The sequence below is a fragment of the Lepisma saccharinum genome, chromosome 23, assembly GCF_977018435.1.
Source record: "Lepisma saccharinum chromosome 23, izLepSacc3.1, whole genome shotgun sequence".
NCBI lineage: Eukaryota > Metazoa > Arthropoda > Insecta > Zygentoma > Lepismatidae > Lepisma > Lepisma saccharinum.
This window is the reverse complement of record NC_139251.1, coordinates 15,497,061-15,517,507: the sequence shown is the minus strand read 5'-3', so window position 1 is coordinate 15,517,507 and position 20,447 is coordinate 15,497,061. Positions and strand designations below refer to the sequence as shown.

Here is a 20,447-nt window from a genome sequence, read left to right as displayed (position 1 = left end):
ATTAACAGCCGCATACCATTCGTGGAATGTCTGTTGGTGCAGGTATAAGCCTCGCAACCCAAAGATGATGAGAGGAGTTTCGCAGGTAAATGTCCGGTCACTGCTGAGGTGAACGTGGTCCGATTGCTAAATATGCACAGCACAAAAAGGGATGGCAGTGATTGGAAAAGGGTCAGATCTATTTGAGAGGAGAGCTGCAGGTATTGAAAGTAAGGGACTCTGCGTGAACGAACGGGGTGAGTTCCATCTTCCCTTGTGTCTGCCATTCTTAATCACGATGGTTATGGGTCTATACACACATTTCATTTTGTTATTTAATCTGGTCAGGTTTGTACCTCAAACACAGTCTTTTGGGGGACATGAAAGCGAGTGCTGAGCGATTAGGGCTTCGACATGCATTAATAGAGGATAATAGCTAACACAAATAATAATAAAAAAATATTGTTCAGCGCCACCAATGTGCTGTGGTGCTCTTGGATGAACACGATGAAAACTAACACAAATAATGAAAAAATGATTGTGCAGCCCCCAATAATGATTAGGTAACTTGTCCAACCTATTCCACAGCCTACCAGTCCTTTGATTGTTTTGTGAGCCGAGAGAATGTAAAAAAAATGTGTGCTACATTCAAAGATCCCCTGACATGCAAAATTTATGAAGTACTGTTTGTGTACACTAAAGAGCACAGTGCAGCTGAAATTTAATTTGATCATGTTCAAAACATGACTTTGTCATTTAGGTACCATTTGATGTCTAAGGTACAATGTTGAAGTGCCAAAGCTGACAACTTTGTTGAAATATGGAGCTGAATAACAATAATAATAATGCTAGTTTCAAAAACTAGTGTGTATAAGAAACCTATTCCTGTTCTTTTTTCTTGATCACCCAATGAGGAACCTGAATTTACTAAAAATTTTATTTTTATTTTTACGCTTAAAAGTTTCATGTATGATAAAAAGTTTCTGATCATTGTAATGCTTAGACAACCTTTATAAATTTTATAAATGGTGATCCTTTGACCCAGACGTAAAATTTTCGAATTCTTTCCAAATTTTCATCAAATCATGTTTCAATACTTTAAGTGATTACAAAACAAAAAAAAAAATTATTGTTTGTTGAATGTTCAGTTGCTGAAAAACACGATGTGTCATATAGGACACATTGGAATATACCGAAGTATTTTAATTAAATATTATTGCTATCAACAATAAACTGTGAAATTTGCATAAAGAAACATTAAGATTGTATTGTTGAAATCAGATGTGTTGCTACTGATACCTAATGACTCCAAAATTTGCTTCTGAGATAAAAATGTAACAAAAATAAACAATATTATAGACAACAATAAAATGTAATAACAAAAAATTTGTACTACTACAAAGTTTTATGTAAAGATAACAGTATATCTATCCCATGTGAATTGTACTGCACCATGAAGGCACAAATGTGATTTGGAGGTAGGGCTCCACACGTTCTCAATATTGACCAATGGCCATAGTTAGGATTGTGTGATCAGCACCACTCTTTGGTTGACTTTACTACGCACCCCCATCTGGCCAGTCCCAGGTACTCATTGATGAGAGGCTGAATGTAGTGCAGAAGACAAAATTTCTAGGGTAACAGAGGGATTGCTGGTGGAGTGAGAATAAGGTCGATCTGGTTGATTGGGGTTGCCTGTTCACACTCTGGTATCCTCATAGGCTGGGCAAGCACCAGAACCACTTTGAGCAGGGTTGTTGTTGGTAAAATGCATACATCAGATCAGATAACCTGCCATGGGACACAATCCTGGGTCTCCTGCATTGTTATCAGACTTTTACTTTCAGATTTCAATTACTAATATATAAACATACATAATTCTCATGAAAAACAAGTAAATGTCCTTAGTTGGTTAATATTGTTACGAATGTTATTCAAATCAAGGAGAGAATCCAAAATGTAGAGCTGTGTGAAAAGAAGCACGAGACCAATTGTGTTCCCACTGTCTCATTGGTCAACTAGGAATAACCAAATAGTTGTAATTTTGAATTTAATATTATGTTTAACTAGTTATTAAAGTATGAATAACATACAAAAATAGTGAGTACAAGTCATTGTGTACCACATTTGTACTAATAGTACATAATGAGTACATTACTGAAATTTGTGTCACTATGACATTTTCTCAGTGGACAAACATAATTTTGCACTAAAATCAGTGTTTGAGAAGATAATATACTTACTACCATGCTTCTAAAATCAACAAAAAAATCCAAAATTTACAGCTTGAGACCCAATATGTCCTATAGGACACATGAATGAAAACAATGGAAATTGGCAAACCATTAATAACATCATTGAATTTTTAAAGCACTTACAGTAATGCCTAAGCAAGTTATGTATACTTATAGAGATAATTAATAAGTATGTAGAAAAAAAGCATAAATTACTAGTGCAATTAACAAATTTCTAGGGCCTGTATCACTTTTTATGAACACGTGCAACACCATGTTTTCAATTAATCACATGGAGCGATGTATTGCACTACACACTCCATTCGCACAAAAACACTTTCCTCAAATCTAGTGAAGTTATAACTATTTTGACCCTTGTGTCTCATGTTGTCTTCTACACAGCAGATTAAAAAATTTTGTGGATGTAAATTTTTATGTTTCTGTGTTGATGGTTTTCTTGATTGAATGATGCATTTCAAAGGACCATTGCCTTCATTATAGTAGCAACAAGCTTTCTGAAACCTCTGAAAATATGCGAACTACAAGCTTCCTCATAACTTAACCTAGTGACACAAGCGCCACTGCTCCCATGCCAGGGTTTCAAATGCTGTGGTGGATCTGTAGCACAGGTTGTGGATGCAGAAAATTAAAACTTTACCTACCCAATAAATAGATTTGTGCTACTATGGGTCTTGGCTACATATTTTTTTTTTGTCACTGTCATGAATTTCGTCAAATATTTATATACACTTGGAGAAATGATTAAGCTAAAATGAAATAACTTTGATTGGCCAAATAAAGTTTCATTGTCCACCGAAAACGTCAAATACCTGCATTAAACATGATTCAAAATTACATGCAAGATTACATCACATTTGCAAAAAATTAAAATTAAATAGACATTCAGTTAATTTCTTGTAGTTTACGGTTATTACAAGCATAAAACAACAGTTTTTCGTTGTGACGTTTCAGGAGAACACACGCTCCCTTCATCAGACATTTATTTTCATTTTGACTAAAGATATAGTTATAACAATGGTTAGCAATTGTAATAACCGTAAACTACAGGAAAATAATTCTACAATGCAAGAAAGACATTCAGTTAGCCATAGATTTAAAAATTGCAGTCCTCTTTTCCAATTTGTAACTCAAATTTTCAACACACTGTGATTGGAACAAACCTCATGTGTTACGATGCTAATGTAGGAAGCTTCAAGTTTCAGAAACAGATGTGCATGGCAGGAAGGGGGTTGGAAGATGGGCGGGAAACTCAGGAAATTAAAAAAAAGAACAAAAAACTCATAACAAAGTACAGGGTTAGCCTAAAAGAAATAGACAGTTTAAATGCTTTATAAATTGTAATTTGTTTATTACTGTTGTTTAGAGAAAGTCTTCAAGTTTACGACCTCCACTTTTAGTTTGTTTTCGTGACGTCAGCATCACGTAAGCACACTTGACGTAAGTTGAGCAGTATAGCTGCTAGACAGGTGGATAAGGCTTTTTCTGTGTGTTTGAATTTGCAAAAACAAATTCTGTTACTGTTGTACAACATCATTTCAGAACCATGTATGGCCCTCCCCTTCCTACAAGTGTGGACAATCTTAAATAATGCATCACAACAGCTGCTGCGACTGTTGACAAGGACATGCCGAGACGTGTTTGGGAAGAACTGGACTATCACATTGATATCTGTCATGTTACAAGAGTGTCACCCACAGAACACATGTATCTTACCAATGTAAACTTCAGGACATACTCTTCAAACCATGTGAGTATTTCAACCCTATTATTAAAACTCTTCGTCCTGTATAAATTTGAAAGTGTCTATTTCTTTTAGCCTCACCCTGTATATTGAAACAGACAGGAGTGTTGTTCTGTTTCGCAATACACACCACCATTTAACTGCAATACAAATGCTGTGCTACAGTGGTTGTTTAACCTCTATTCTATTCTGAAGGAATACAGAAATTCATTCCACTTCACAAACTTCTGAAATCCCTTGAAGATTATGTCGAGAAGTAGCCATCTCACACACGATTTTTCATTTGTTCATTAATTTTACATCCTAACTAACTAACTCTCTAGCCTTCTTAAACCCGAAGGTTCATGGCTGCAGCAACACAGGCCTTCCATCTTTCCCTATCCTGAGCAAGATCTATATACTCTTTTCCATCCCTACCTATTTCCTTTAGGTCCATCTCAACGTTGTCCCTCCATCTTCGTCTTGGCCTTCCTACAGGTCTCTTATCATCAGGTTTCCCAACAAGGATCCTGTAAACTCCTCTTTCCTCTCCCATTCGTGCCACATGGCCTGCCCACCTAAATCTTCTTGATTGAATTATTCTAATAATATCTGGACATGAATACAAATTATGTAGTTCTAAATTATGTAACCTTCTCCACTCACCTGTTTCCTCATCCCTTTCCTAAGGATCTTATTTTCAAATACTCTCAATTTATGTTCCTCTTTCAATGTAAGGGACCAAGTTTCACACCCATATAATACTACAGGCAAAATTACTGTTTTGTATATTTTAACATTTATTTTCATAGATATTAAATGAGAAGACAAAAGTTTATGAATAGAGAAGTAACAAGCATTTCCTGAATTAAGCCTACTTTTTATTTCCTCTTTAATATAATTTTCATTTGTTAATATTACTAATAAGTATTTGAATTTGGAAACTGGTTCAAACGAGTTGTTATCAATAATTAGATTTTGATTATTACCTAACAATTGGTTTCAGCCTGTAGGCATATATTTAGTTTTCTCTTTGTTAACTTCCAAACTTGTCTCTTTAGCAGTTTTGAAAAATATTTTAGCATTATTGTTAATTGTATTTATATCATCCCCTAATAAGTCTACATTATCTGCATATGCTAAGAACTGAGTCATACCATTTAATTTTAGTCCTCCTTTAGTTTCTTTTACCTTCCTAATAGCATATTCTAAGGCAAAATTAAACGGCAATGGAGATAATGCATCTCCTTGTTTTAACTCATCATGAATTGTAAATTTGTCAGACACACTAATACCCACATGAATTTTACTTTCTGTTTCACTGATGCATACTTTTATCATACTAACAAGCTTCTTAGGTATTCCAAACTCTACTAATATATTATATAATTTCTCTCTTTTGACAGAATCATATGCTTTTTTTGAAATCAATGAATAGCTGATGGACATTTTGATTATATTCCCACTTTTTTTCAAGAGTCTGTCTGATGTGAAAAATTTGATCTGTAGTTGATCTGTTTCGTTTAAATCCACATTGATAATCACCTATAATTTCATTAGCATATGGGGTTAGTCTTGTTAAAAGAATGTTAGATAATATTTTATATGTTGTTGAGAGTATATTTGCCATCAGATTGAAGGTTTTTGTTACCTTGTTCCATACCTTCAATTCGGGAATTAAACTGTAGGAACTTTTCTGTACAATCAGAAATATGCTTATGTACATCAGCATTAACATCGCTTTTACTTTCTAAAATAGTGACTCTAGATATAAGATCAACTATATTAGCAGAGCATTCATTACAACTTGAATTGAGATTATCTAAACGTTGATCATAATCAAGAACGTGTTCTTTCAATGATAATTGCACATTTTCAAATTCAGATAGTTTGACATCAACATTACTACATTTATTATCTAATACAGATTCAAGACGTTTAGTTGATTGTAAACACGCCGTACTAACCGCATCTATTTTGTCCTTAAATTCAGACATTAAAATATTGAGCCGATTGTTAACATGACTAATATCATGATTAACAGCTTCAAATTTAACATCAAGCTGTGAAGATAACTGTGTATGTGCACTAGATAATTCAGCTTGTTTTGAAGATATAACGTCGAGTTTAACCTGAATATTTTCATTAGACAGATTTAATTCTGATCTAAGTTCTTGGTTAGACTGTTCAAACTGAGTCCTAAGTTCTTGATTAGACTGCTCAAACTGAGTCCTAAGTTCTTGATTAGACTGCTCAAACTGAGTCCTAAGTTCCTGATTAGACTGTTTAAGTTCCTGATTAGACTGTTTAAGTTCCTGATTAGACTGTTCAAATTTAGTCTTAAGTTCCTGATTAGACTGTTTAAGTTCCTGATTAGAACTTACAACAGCTAATTGTATGCTTCTAATGCTGTTTAGTATGTCATTTAAATTAGGATTTATACTTTCCAAATACACTGGCAATTGGTAAGGATCGTAACTGGAATCACATTTGTTACAACAATATTTTTCCTTAGTGGTAGAATAAATTGTCCAATGTGTGACGGAAAGCTTCAAACATGAAACATGATACCACGAATGACAATCAAAACATTGCACATACCTCAGGTCATTATCAAGTTTATCACAACATGCCACTCCTTCAATCTTACCTGACTGTACATCACAAATGTCCCCATCGTGAGAATTACTACTATTTAAGTAGGTTCCTTCATATGCAACATTAGACTTTAGCCTACGTGAATGTCTAGACTTAGTTTCTTTAGTTTTATCTGCCATGACTGCACAGAATAATAATAAACATAAATACAATATTTAGGGTCGCCAATTTTGCCTTCGCAACATGTTCAACAAATTGCAACTCGAAGACAAAATAAAAATTTAAAAGTCTGTAACAACCATTGCGCAAACCTCAAACCACGCATCAGAAGATTGTCCTTTCTTTTTCAATCCTGGCTGTAGGCGCCAAATTATTGAAGCAAGCCTTTTACTTGAACTTCAACGAAGCATCCTAGTATTCACTTTACGAAAATAACAATTAGGAATTTGATAAATTCAATGAAACTCGGACGTCACTATTTTAAAATGTCCATATATTTATGTTTATATTGTGTAGTAGTTGTGGTGTGTGTGTGTTTATATTGTGTTATAGTTGTGATGTGTTTGTGTGTGTCTTGTGTAGTAGTTATGCTGTCTAATGTGTTTGTGTTCGTCTTGTGTAGTAATTGTGCTGTCTAATATGTTTGTGTTTGTCTTGTGTAGTAGTTCCTCCATTCATATTGGGGGTTAGGCGTAGAGCTGACAACTCTGCACTGTAAAAAGACATGTCAAGAAACAGAAATATAAGGCCATGGATGTTCCCAAGGTAAAATATTCCGGAGGTAAAATAGTCCCCCGTTCGGATCTCCGGGTGGGGACTACTTTGGGAGGTCCCTGGACTAAGGATAAGATCCACGTTAGGAATAAGGATATTAAATTAGGCACCTGGAATGTTCTGAGCCTTTACCGGCCTGGGGCATTTCAGTGCACAGTTAATGAGATAGTGAAGTATAAATTAGATGTAGTAGCTGTCCAGGAAGTTAGGTGGCTAGGAGAAGGGAATTGTAAAACTAAAAATTATACTTTTTTCTATGGTGGTACTGAAAATCATAGTTTTGGAACAGGCTTTTTCATAAATAATAGAATTATCTCGGCTCTTAAAACAGTAGAATTTATTAATGATAGGATATCATATGCAGTTTTACAGGGTAGGTGGTGTAAAATTATTTTAATAAACATACATGCACCAACGGAAGATAAAGATGATAATACTAAAGATGATTTTTATACAGAGTTAGAACAGGTCTTTGATAAATTTTCTCAGTATGATATGAAAATTCTGTTAGGTGACTGTAATGCACAGATTGGCAAAGAAGAGACATTTAAACCCACGATTGGTAAAGAAAGTCTTCATGAATTAAGTAATGATAATGGTATAAGATTGATTACTTTTGCAACCTCAAAGAATTTAATTGTGAAAAGTACCACTTTTAAACATAAAGATATCCATAAATATACCTGGTCTTCTCCAGATGGTAAAACTCATAATCAGATAGATCATATTCTCATTGATAAGAGAAGGCATACTAGTATAATTGACGTTCGTACACATAGAGGTGCTGACTGTGCCAGTGACCATTATTTAGTAATTGCTAAATTAAGAGAAAGACTCTCAGTGATAAATCATAAGCAACAAAATCTAAAAGTTCTAAAATTTGATACAGGAAAGTTTACTGATGAAAGAATTAAGAAAGATTACCAAATTAAACTGTCAAATAGATTTGATGTTTTGCAGGATTTAAATGATGATGAAAATATAAATGAAACAGACGTAAATAAGAATTGGGATCACATACGTAATGCAATAGAATCAGCAGCTAAAGAAAGTATAGGATACCATAAACCAAGAAAAAGTAAGCCATGGTTTGATAATGAATGTCATAATCTAATAGAAATAAGAAATCAGGCTAGACTTAGGTGGTTAAATAACTCTGATGATACAAATCTAAGCAATTATAATAGAATAAAGCGAGAAGTTAACCGCACGTTTAGAAGTAAAAAAAGAGATTACTTGAAAAGCAAAATTAACGAAATTGAAACAAACAGCAAAAATAAAAATATCAGAGATTTATATAAAGGTGTAAATGAATTTAGAAAGGGGTGGCAACCTAAAGTAAACTTGATAAAAGATAAAGACGGTGATTTTCTAGCTGACCCAAGCGATATTCTAAATAGATGGAAGAACTACTTTAATGACCTTTTAAATGTGCACGTAGGAGATAAATCAGAAGTAAATGAAGTACACACAGCAGAACCTTTAGTTCCAGAACCTAACTTGACTGAAGTTAAAGATGCTATTAAACGGCTAAAGAATAACAAAGCACCTGGCATTGATTTAATACCAGCCGAGTTAATTAAATATGGTGGAAATTCATTAATATGTCAAATTCATAAATTAATTTGTTTAATATGGAATAAAGAAGAAATCCCTCAACAGTGGAAAGAATCCATAATTGTTCCTGTGTTTAAAAAAGGTGATAAAATGAACTGCAATAATTACCGTGGAATTTCTCTACTCTCAACAACATACAAAATATTGTCTAACATTCTTTTAACAAGACTAACCCTATACGCTAATGAAATTATAGGTGATTATCAATGTGGATTTAAACGTAACAGATCAACTACAGATCAAATTTTTCACATCAGACAGACACTTGAAAAAAAGTGGGAATATAATCAAAATGTCCATCAGCTATTCATTGATTTCAAAAAAGCATATGATTCGGTCAAAAGAGATAAATTATATAATATATTAGTAGAGTTTGGAATACCTAAGAAGCTTGTTAGTATGATAAAAGTATGCATCAGTGAAACAGAAAGTAAAATTCGTGTGGGTAATAATATGTCTGACAAATTTACAATTCATGATGGGTTAAAACAAGGAGATGCATTATCTCCATTGCTCTTTAATTTTGCCTTAGAATATGCTGTAAGGAAGGTAAAAGAAACTAACGAAGGACTAAAATTAAATGGTGTGACTCAGTTGTTAGCATATGCAGATGATGTAGACTTACTGGGGGTGATGTGAATACAATTAAGAATAATGCTAAAATATTTTTCAAAACTGCTAAAGAGATAGGTTTGGAAGTTAACAAAGAGAAAACTAAATATATGCTTACAGGCCGAAACCAAGTGTTAGGTAATAATCAAAATCTAATTATTGATAACAACTCGTTTGAACCAGTTTCCAAATTCAAATACTTAGGAGTAATATTAACAAATGAAAATTATATTAAAGAGGAAATAAAAAGTAGGCTTAATTCAGGAAATGCATGTTACTTCTCTCTTCATAAACTTTTGTCTTCTCGTTTAATATCTAAGAAACTAAAAGTTAAAATATACAAAACAGTAATTTTGCCTGTAGTATTATATGGGTGTGAAACTTGGTCCCTTACATTGAAAGAGGAACATAAATTGAGAGTATTTGAAAATAAGATCCTTAGGAAAATATTTGGACCTAAAAGGGATGAGGAGACAGGTGAGTGGAGAAGGTTACATAATTTAGAACTACATAATTTGTACTCATGTCCAGATATTATTAGAATAATTAAATCAAGAAGACTTAGGTGGGCAGGCCATGTGGCACGAATGGGAGAGGAAAGAGGAGTTTACAGGATTCTTGTTGGGAAACCAGATGGTAAGAGACCTGTAGGAAGGCCAAGACGAAGATGGAGGGACAACGTTGAGATGGACCTAAAGGAAATCGGTAGGGATGGAAAAGAGTATATAGATCTTGCTCAAGATAGGGACAGATGGAAGGCCTGTGTTGCTGCAGCCATGAACCTTCGGGTTTAAGAAGGCTAGAGAGTTAGTTAGTTAGTTTGTTGAGAGTAGAGAAATTCAACGGTAATTATTGCAGTTCATTTTATCACCTTTTTTAAACACAGGAACAATTATGGATTCTTTCCACTGTTGAGGGATTTCTTCTTTATTCCACATTAAACAAATTTATTTATGAATATGACATATTAACGAATTTCCACCATATTTAATTAACTCAGCTGGTATTAAATCAATGCCAGGTGCTTTATTATTCTTTAGCCTTTTAATAACATCTTTAACTTCAATCAAGTTAGGTTCTGGAACTAAAGATTCTGCTGTGTATACTTCACTTACTTCTGATTTATCTCCTACATGAACATTTAAAAGGTCATTAAAGTAGTTCTTCGATCTATTTAGAATATTGCTTGGGTCAGCTAGAAAATCACCGTCTTTATCTTTTATCAAGTTTACTTTAGGTTGCCACCCCTTTCTAAATTCATTTACACCTTTATATAAATCTCTGATATTTTTGTTTTTGCTGTTTGTTTCAATTTTGTTAATTTTGCTTTTCAAGTACCATATTTACTCATGTATAATGCACACTTTTTCCAAAATGTTTGCCCCCAAAACTGTGGTGAGTATTATGCACGGAATAATTCAGACAGCCAACATGAAACCGTACAGGGTCAATCCTTGATTTTGGGACACTTCCACTGATTGTTCATGTTTACAGAACCATATCATGTTATATATTGTTGTAAAGCTTGAATCCTGCAGTTTCTGAATATGGAAACAGTGAAACAGTATTATATTCAAGATAACAACACTAATGTGAAATGGGGTTGAAATAAGTTTATCACAAAATGAAGGAACATTCTGATTTAGATGGTGCTTTGGATGAAAGAAAACATAAGGAAAAATAAAACAATAATTAAAATGTATTACTGGCCAAATAATAATATATATATATGGAGTTTGTAAATTCCTTAATGGAAGAAATCTTGTGCTGCTAACTGCTATTTGGAAGGTCCTGAATGTGCCTCGCATAAATTTTACATTAGTCACGGAAAGAAAAAGTATATATTTTGAAAAAGAAGGAATGAGCAATTGAATAGGTATGACGTCATTCACTCTTGATCCGCGTAGCAACAGATTTACAACCTACAACTGAGAAAGCTATTTCTTGAAACTGGATTGTACTGCGCATTATATAAGAGATATAATTTTTTGTCAAATTTATCCATCCAAAACCAGAGTGCGCATTATACACGCATGTGCACTATACACTATATATTTATTTATTTATTTTTTATTTTATTTTATTTACTTCTTCTTTTGGATGGCGAAGTTAAGGCACAAGCCTTTTCTTACACTTAACCATCTACTTCACATTTTACAAATTTAGTTGAAATATCTAAAAGTTTGCGAAATATAAAAGATCAAAATACCAAAGAAAAAAATAAACACAAAAAGAGAAAAAACAAAAAAGAAAAAGAAAAAACACAAAAAAGAAAAAAAAAAACACAAAAAGTCAAAACACAAAAATACAGATATATGCTGTAAGAAACGTAAAAAATGCACGTACAGCATGAACACACACATAACAAAAATACTTAAAATACAGAAAAGTCGGTCGGTGTTTGTCCTGCAAATTTAGATAAAGAAAAGGTTTCATTTTATTTTCTTTCCTTGTTTTCAGTACTGGTAAGTTGCCTCCAGAAGATGCTTTCTTAATTTTGATTTGAAATTGCCGAGAGAAGAAGAGTTTCTTATGTCATTGGGGAGGTCGTTCCACGTTCTGGTGGCAGTGACAGTGAAGGAATTTCCGTAAAATGCTGTCTTGTGGGAGGGGATGGTGAGCAGGGAGTTGTTTCGTGAACGGGTAGCAAAGGTGTGTGCTGCGCTTAGGGGTTGAAATCGTGAAAATAGGTAAGGGGGTTCTCTTGAATGCACTATTTTGTAGAGCGCTGTTAGAGCGTGGAAGCGACGGCGTGTTGAAAGGTCGAACCAGCCTAGGTCTTTGAAAGCCGGGGTAAGGTGGTCAAAATGTTTGATGTTATAAATGAAACGTACACATGCATTTTGTATTCGCTGTAGACGTCTTGCTAGTTCACCGTTGAGGTCAACATACGTCAAGTCGCAGTAGTCTATTTGCGACAAAACTAGCGATTCCACAAGTGTTTTCTTTACCTCTTGTGGTAAGATGTTTTTTAGGCGATACAGTGAGTGTAATGCTGCGTAAGATTTCTTGCATATGGCCTTCACATGGTCACTCCAGGTGAGGTTTTCGTCCACAACAATTCCCAGGTCTTTGACCGAAAGTGATAGTGATATGGGTTTTCCGTCTACAAGAATGTCCGGGATGGAGGACTTCGCTGTTGTGGATATGAGGTGCCTTGAGCCAATTAAAATACATTTAGTTTTCTCAGCATTTACTCGTAGACCGTTTGCCTGAGACCACTTGCAGACGTTCATAATATCAGCGTTTAGGGCTTTGATGGCCATATTGATGTTTGTTTTAGGGAACGATAAGTAACATTGGACGTCATCAGCGTACAGATGGTAATTCGTTGATTGAAATGTTTCCGATATATCATTTATGTACATGGAGAACAGTAGCGGAGACAAAACGCTTCCTTGGGGAACACCGCAATTTATCGGCAGCCATGACGACTTATTTTCAGAAACTAATGTGCATTGCTGTCTGGCTGCTAAGAATGATCGAGTCCAGTCAACAGCGGGTTGGGAGAAGTTGAAATAAGATGACAATTTTGCCAGCAGGATATCGTGGTCGACGGTTTGGAAGGCTTTGCTGTAATCGAGGAGAACCAACACTGTCAGATATCTCTTATCCATTGCTGACCTTACATCATCCACCACTTTAATGAGCGCTGTGCTGGTGCTGTGTTGTGGGCGAAAACCGGACTGGAAGGGGTTTAACATATTTTTCGATTTTACATAATTAAAAATTTGCTCGTGCACGATGTGTTCAAATACTTTTGACAAAGTGGGGAGAATACTGATCGGTCGAAAATCTTGAGCGCTTACTGGGTTGGTGATTTTAGCCAGGGGGCGTATGTGAGCGAGTTTCCAAATATTTGGGAACGTGCCAGTATACAGGGATGTGTTGAAAACGTCTGCAATTGCAAACAAGATGTGGGAAGCGATACATTTTAACATGTTTATAGAAATTTCATCTGCTCCGGTTGCATTGGATTTTATTTTATTTATTGCAGTTTGGACCTTAGCATGAGTTATAAAAGAGAAATCAAAACAATTTTTGTTTTTGATTTGGTGAACACTTATGGAGTCGATCGTACGTTTCTTAATTTTAGGATTTATGTCTGATGAGTTCTGAAAATGACCATTTAGTTCTTCAGTGGAAATGCCAATTATTTCATTTCTATCACGTTTTTTCCCAACGCCGAACATTTTAAGTTTGTTCCACAGCGATTTCGGTTGCGATCTATAGTTTAAGAGTTGTCCGGCAAAAGAAAACTTTCTCTTTCGTATTTCCTGCGTGCACAGATTCCGAAGAATGCGGTATTCTTCGAAATAATCACGCACTGACTGCAGGTTCGATTTGAGTGCGGACTTATATTGCCTGTATGCTGCATCCCTGCGGGACATCAGCTGCAGGATCTCGGGGGTAATCCACGGGCTGGGAGGTCTCGCAACTCTCTTTCTTTTCACGGGCGCGTGCTTGTCGTAAATCTGTAAGATGAGGTAGTTCAGGAAGTTCACTTTCTCATCCACCGTTTGAAAAGAAGCGACCAGGTGCCATGGCATATTTGCTGCTTCGATATTCAGGGCTTGAATGTCAAGTCGTTTAAAATCTCTGAGGGAGATTACTTTTGGTTTGTATTTATATGTTTTAAGAGAATAGGACATAAAAATAAGATCGTGCTTCGATATGCCTGGGACTGGGAATTGTCCGAAATTTAGAATTTTTTGTGGGTTAGTTGTTAATATGTGGTCAATAAGAGTTTCACTTTGTTGAGAACGATGTGTAGCTTTTAACGGGCAGGCTGACAGGTTGAGAGACGTTATGGTGTCTTTGTAATTCCGTACTTCCGGTTTGGAGCTCAGGAGGTCGAAGTTTAGGTCGCCTAATATAACACAATGTTCGTATAATGGTAAAAATTTGGATATTTCCTTTTCAAAATTTTCAAAAACTGTTTTTGGGGGTCGATACACTTTGCTGAGGAGGATTTTCTGGTTGTTTATATTTAGCTCAAGTATCAAATATTCCGAACTACCCGAGTATTCTCCTTGAGAACAAGAGAGGATTTTTACGGGAATGTTTTCTTTTATATATATTGCGCAGCCCCCTCCCCTTTTGTTTATCCTGTCGCAACGATAAACCCTGTATCCCTGCATTTCGACCAGGTTATCTGGGATCGCTGGAACAAGCCAGCTCTCAGATACAAGAATGGCATCGAAGGACAGAGGCGCAAATATCGTCCGGAATTCGTCGTAGTGGGATAAAAGACTCTGCGAGTTGACGTGCGCTGCATGGAATGCCCTTGGGTGTTTGACTAGCTCCTCCTTCAGTGCCGTTACAGCAGGGTGAGAAGGGCAAGGAGAAAGTGAGGGAGGGGAGACAGGGGGTTGAGCGCTGGACTCGCCTTCCATTTGGCATAGCTGCCGAAAATAGACTGTGGTTGGACTTAGTGTTGCCATATCTTCTAATTTGTTACCCAAACACGGCGCGTCTGGCCTGGGAGAGAGGGAGAGAGAGAGAAGAGAAAGGAGATATATATGTATATATTGTTTGACTTACCAGTACTGAAACCAGGATTCTCTTGCGGCATGGATAGAAGTAGACGTCCACTGGAGAACACACTCATGTTGTTGATTAACATTTGCACAGATTTAATATATATGTATATGCTATACATTTTTGGAGGGACACACACAGACTCGACACAAACACATAAACTTCTACGAAAACACATACACATACATAAACACATACACTTAGATACGAAGACAGAAACTAACATATAAAAGTAAGCAAAAACACGCGAACATAGATAAGTATCTGGCTTGGTGGCGATTATGCAGTCCATCATTGCACTTGGCTTCTTCTTCACCTTAGCGTTACAGAAGAGTTTCAAACTCGCGAGCCGTGTTGATAGTTTTTCTGCCGTTGCTGCCCTGGATGATGATCCGGCCATCGGCGGTCCAGCAGTTCCTCACCCCGAACGTCTCCTTGGCGCGGCGGAGAAGATGTTGTCTCGTCGCCGTCAGGGACTCCGTTATCAAAAGGCCGGTTCCTTTTAGTTTCTTTTTGTTTTTATACACCTGTTCCCGAGTTTGGTACCTCAGGAACTTAACGATGATGGGGCGGTGTCCCTGCTGCACAACTTCGGCCGACGTCCGAGTACGTTTGGGGCCCAACCTGTGCAGGCGATCCACATCGAAGGCGTTAAGAGTGATGCCGAGTTTCGATGAAAAAGTGTCCGTGACAACCCTCATCGTGTCCTCGTCTGGCGTTTCAGAGATTCCATGGAGGAGAAGGCAGTTTCTCCTGCTATACTGCTCAGCGGCGTCTGTAGCTTCCTCCTGTGATAGCATTCTGCTGTGCAAACTATCCATATCTGATCGCAGCTCCAATATCTGGTTCTTAAGATCCTTGATTTCTTCTTGGAGGCATTCGAAGATGGTGCTGCTTGGAACTGTCTCTGCGGCGGCCGTTGTTACCGTGGGCTGACACTGTGGCAGGGACTTCAAAGCCTCCGACACTTACGGTAATCTCTTTTTTTACTTCTAAACGTGTGGTTAACTTCTCGCTTTATTCTATTATAATTGCTTAGATTTGTATCATCAGAGTTATTTAACCACCTAAGTCTAGCCTGATTTCTTATTTCTATTAGATTATGACATTCATTATCAAAACATGGCTTACTTTTTCTTGCTTTATGGTATCCTATGCTTTCTTTAGCTGCTGATTCTATTGCATTATGTATGTGCTCCCAATTCTTATTTACGTCTGTTTCATTTATATTTTCATCATCATTTAAATCCTACAAAACATCGAATCTATTTGATTTAATTTGGTAAGCTTTCTTAATTCTTTCATCAGCAAATTTTCCTGTATTAAATTTTATAACTTTTAGATTTTGTTGCTTATGATTTATCACTGCGAGTCTCTCTCTTAATTTAGCAATTACTAAATAATGGTCACTGGCACAGTAAGCACCTCTATGCGTACAAACGTCAATTATAATAGTATGCCTTCTCTTATCAACGAGAATATGATCTATCTGATTATGAGTATTACCATCTGGAGAAGACCAGGTATATTTATGGACTCGCGTACTTTCGACGTGGCCTTTGGCCACATCTTGTACGCTCGCATGCGTGACCTTCAGCCACGTTGTGGTCGCAATCATGTTATAGATGGGGTTCTTCATAGATCTTAATGACTTTGAAAATGTCTGCATGTTGTATTTGATGATGGGGAACATATGTATAAGTTTGAAAAGTTTAGAAAGTAACTTTATGTGTGTATGGGCTCTAATAAGGTACAAATATTCAAACTATTATTGTCTATTTTCTTAATAACGAACTGAGTAAGTAATAACCGTTTCAAGATAAGTAGTTGGATGTTTTGCATAAACGAATTGAATAGCGACTAAATTGAAAATGCAATATTTACGTATTTTGTTATTTTCACATTTTTGAACGTAATTGCATAATAACCGTTTTCCGTCATTCCCCTCAAATTCCTACCTTGCCTCTGTAATAAATTCTGATGCTCGTATTTTGAAATTCGAAAAGTCTAGCATATTTCCCTTACAGTAGTTTTCGGGTCGAAAATAAACTTTATTTAAGTTCCCTAGCAACGTCTGTTTCCATGGACAACAACAGGCACAGCAAGCTCATGAATTGCATGTCATTATACCCCCTAAACATTTAGTTAAAACAAGCACGATGTAGATATTTACGCATTGAGTATAACAATATATACGTAATTGTATCTGGGCTGAAACTCCTTATTATGTAGATGTCACCCTTGTTTGAGCCACCTTTTCAAAGCCAGGAGTTGATTCATCTGTGTGTTGTAGATCTGTGAGAAATATAATGTATCTCGACAATTAAGAATTGAAGGAAACAATGTGAGCAAAAAGAAAACCCATGGGAACGGTTGCTAAGGACGTGAAAAAAGGGCATTTTCACCCTTAAGGAAGGGCCGATTGAGCGATTTTTGAATTTTCTCGGCCTTTTGGGACGATTTCATGGGGGGGTCGTAATCGGGCATTTTTCGCCTCCGGGGCTTCCTTCATGGAGAACATTTATGTCAGTGAGTGGTGGGATTGGGGCTTTATATATATTGGATGGATGGACTTCATGGAGAACATTTATGTCAGTGAGTGGTGGGATTGGGGCTTTATATATATTGGATATCTTTATGTTTAAAAGTGGTACTTTTCACAATTAAATTCTTTGAGGTTGCAAAAGTAATCAATCTTATACCATTATCATTACTTCATTCATGAAGACTTTCTTTACCAATCGTGGGTTTAAATGTCTCTTCTTTGCCAATCTGTGCATTACAGTCACTTAACAGAATTTTCATATCATACTGAGAAAATTTATCCAAGACCTGTTCTAACTCTGTATAAAAATCATCTTTAGTATTATCATCTTTACCTTCCGTTGGTGCATGTATGTTTATTAAAATAATTTTACACCACCTACCCTGTAAAACTGCATATGATATCCTATCATTAATAAATTCTACTGTTTTAAGAGCAGAGATAATTCTATTATTTATGAAAAAGCCTGTTCCAAAATTATGATTTTCAGTACCACCATAGAAAAAAGTATAATTTTTAGTTTTACGATTCCCTTCTCCTGGCCACCTAACTTCCTGGACAGCTACTACATCTAATTTATACTTAACTATCTCATAAACTGTACACTGAAATACCCCAGGCCGGTAAAGTTTCAGAACATTCCAGATGCCTAATTTAATATCCTTATTCCTAATGTAGATCTTATCCTTAGTCCAGGGACCTCCCAAAGTAGTCCCTGCCCAGAGACCCGAATGGGGGACTATTTTACCTCCGGAATATTTTACCTTGGGAACATCCATGGCCGCATATTGCTGTTTCTTGACATGTCATTTTACATTGCAGAGTTGTCAGCTCTACGCCTAACCCCCAATATGAATGGAGGACCACACCTGTCGTTGGTCAGCGGATTTCTTGGATCTAGCTGGGAGGATCACATTATAGTCCATCAACCATACCCCACTTCTGCCGATTGTGGGATGCTCATAGCGTAATGACAGGACAGCTCTGTAAATCCCAACAGAGCAAAATGTTGACCATTTTACTCTGTTGGTTGACTAACTGCAGTGAACAAGTCACTGGAAGATGAGGTCGTCACATCCCTACAAACATGTTGTACATCTCTTTGAAAGTATTCTGCAATTTCACACACACTCTAGCTGCTCTTCCAGTTCCTTCATGGAAGGGTACTGAAAATCACACTCAACACATCTGAACTCAATGCGATCTACTGCATTACTGCGGTTAGAAATAGGTTTGAAACTTGGCCACCGCTAGGCACCACCACTGTCTGTTCTCTTCAATGAATTTACGTGCAAACTTTAAAATAAAAATTTGGTTTCTTCTTGAACAGGCCTTGTAGTTCAATCACTAAACCAATACAAAATCACTTACTTGCTAATAAGCTGCTTTCCCAGCATTTCACACTAGTTCCATTTTCATCGAGGGTATACCAATATTGTCTACTGCTCTTGATACTCAGACACATGCATAGTTCGTTTTTGACGGAAACACGAAATGTAAAATAACATGCTGTGATGTTAATTTTTTTAATGCGTTTTGTTTTGACACAAAATGAACTGCGAAATGCAAAATAGACTCTTAAACATGGAATTTAGAGTTTATTTACTGACACAACACCTTCTGAAGTCTGAATTATCCTGAGAGTTACAGAAAGGGTTAATTTGGTGTAATAGTATTTTTTTTTACTTTATTTACATCCTATTGGACATTAATTTCCAAATAGCGCTCATACTTACTTACATTTTAATGTATCTTCCTGTCATACATTAATAAACTCTTCCTTGTAATTAAATATAAGTAGTTGACATCAAGTAATTGTGAAATGAGTGCCAAAAAATATTTTAAAAAAACAAATAAAAACTTACTGCAGTACTTCATAGGAAGGGAACAGCCCCCTTGAATGAAAAGCATCTTTGGCACATGAGATAATATGAGTTTCTTCCAATGGTAAAAATGGAACGTAATGATCAATCAATTGACTTCTTACTAGATCACTGTGATGTAAACCACCTGTAGGAATCAAAGTAATCATGGCAATAAAAACAAGTTTCTTATTTTTTCTGTACATCATTTTAAGACAGAGAATGGGGTGCGTCAAGAGTGAGCATTCATGTAACTTGTGCATATTCACATTGCTTTCACCGTTAAAATTTGAATATAGTTTACAGTAAACAAGACAAAACATATTTATAAAAACTTAAAAAATAAAAACAATGGTACAGGGCACCTTAAGGATAAACTACAGAGTGAGTCAAAAGTATTTTCCCATTGGAGATTTCTTATTTTGTTATTGGACCTTTTCACTTTGAAGAGATTGATACAGGGAAGACTTATCTATGCTGGGCAATGAACCCTGAACTGGATTTACAGGGTTCAACACACATAATGATCCTCCATTTTGTTATTGGATAAAAACTATATTATAAAGAAGCTTTCAATGAAACATATATCACACAAAAGTTACGCTTTGGGAAAATGTACTACTGCAACTTATGCTCAATATGAACACCATTGATATTGGTAACCCCAGTTAAGCAAACACCAATGTTACCAATTACCATACGGCAAATGAGTTCTGTAATTTCTCTGAAAGCTTGAACCATAAGTCTTCTCAGTTCCATTAAATCTTGCAGCTGCTTTTTTTTTCTTCTTTTTTTCCCCCTCGGAAAGTGTGCCTCGTCAGAAAACCAAATGTTGTTCAGTGTTGGCATTGTTATCCTGAGCCCAATGAACAAAGGCCATTCTCTCTGTGTTCATTTGAGAGTTTTTGCACCACAGTAATCTTGTACAGATACATGTAGAGATC

The 20,447-nt window shown here is 35.9% G+C and overlaps 1 protein-coding gene across 1 annotated transcript in view; it reads right to left on the bottom strand.

The window, feature by feature from the left end:
- The window catches only part of LOC146005413 (torsin-1A-like), a 65,848-nt gene that overhangs the window by 12,445 nt on the left and 32,956 nt on the right, over positions 1-20,447 (bottom strand). The window contains exon 5 of the mRNA XM_083144654.1: positions 19,507-19,651. Coding sequence (XP_083000780.1) covers positions 19,507-19,651 — 145 coding nt within the window. The remainder of the gene's footprint in view (positions 1-19,506; positions 19,652-20,447) is intronic.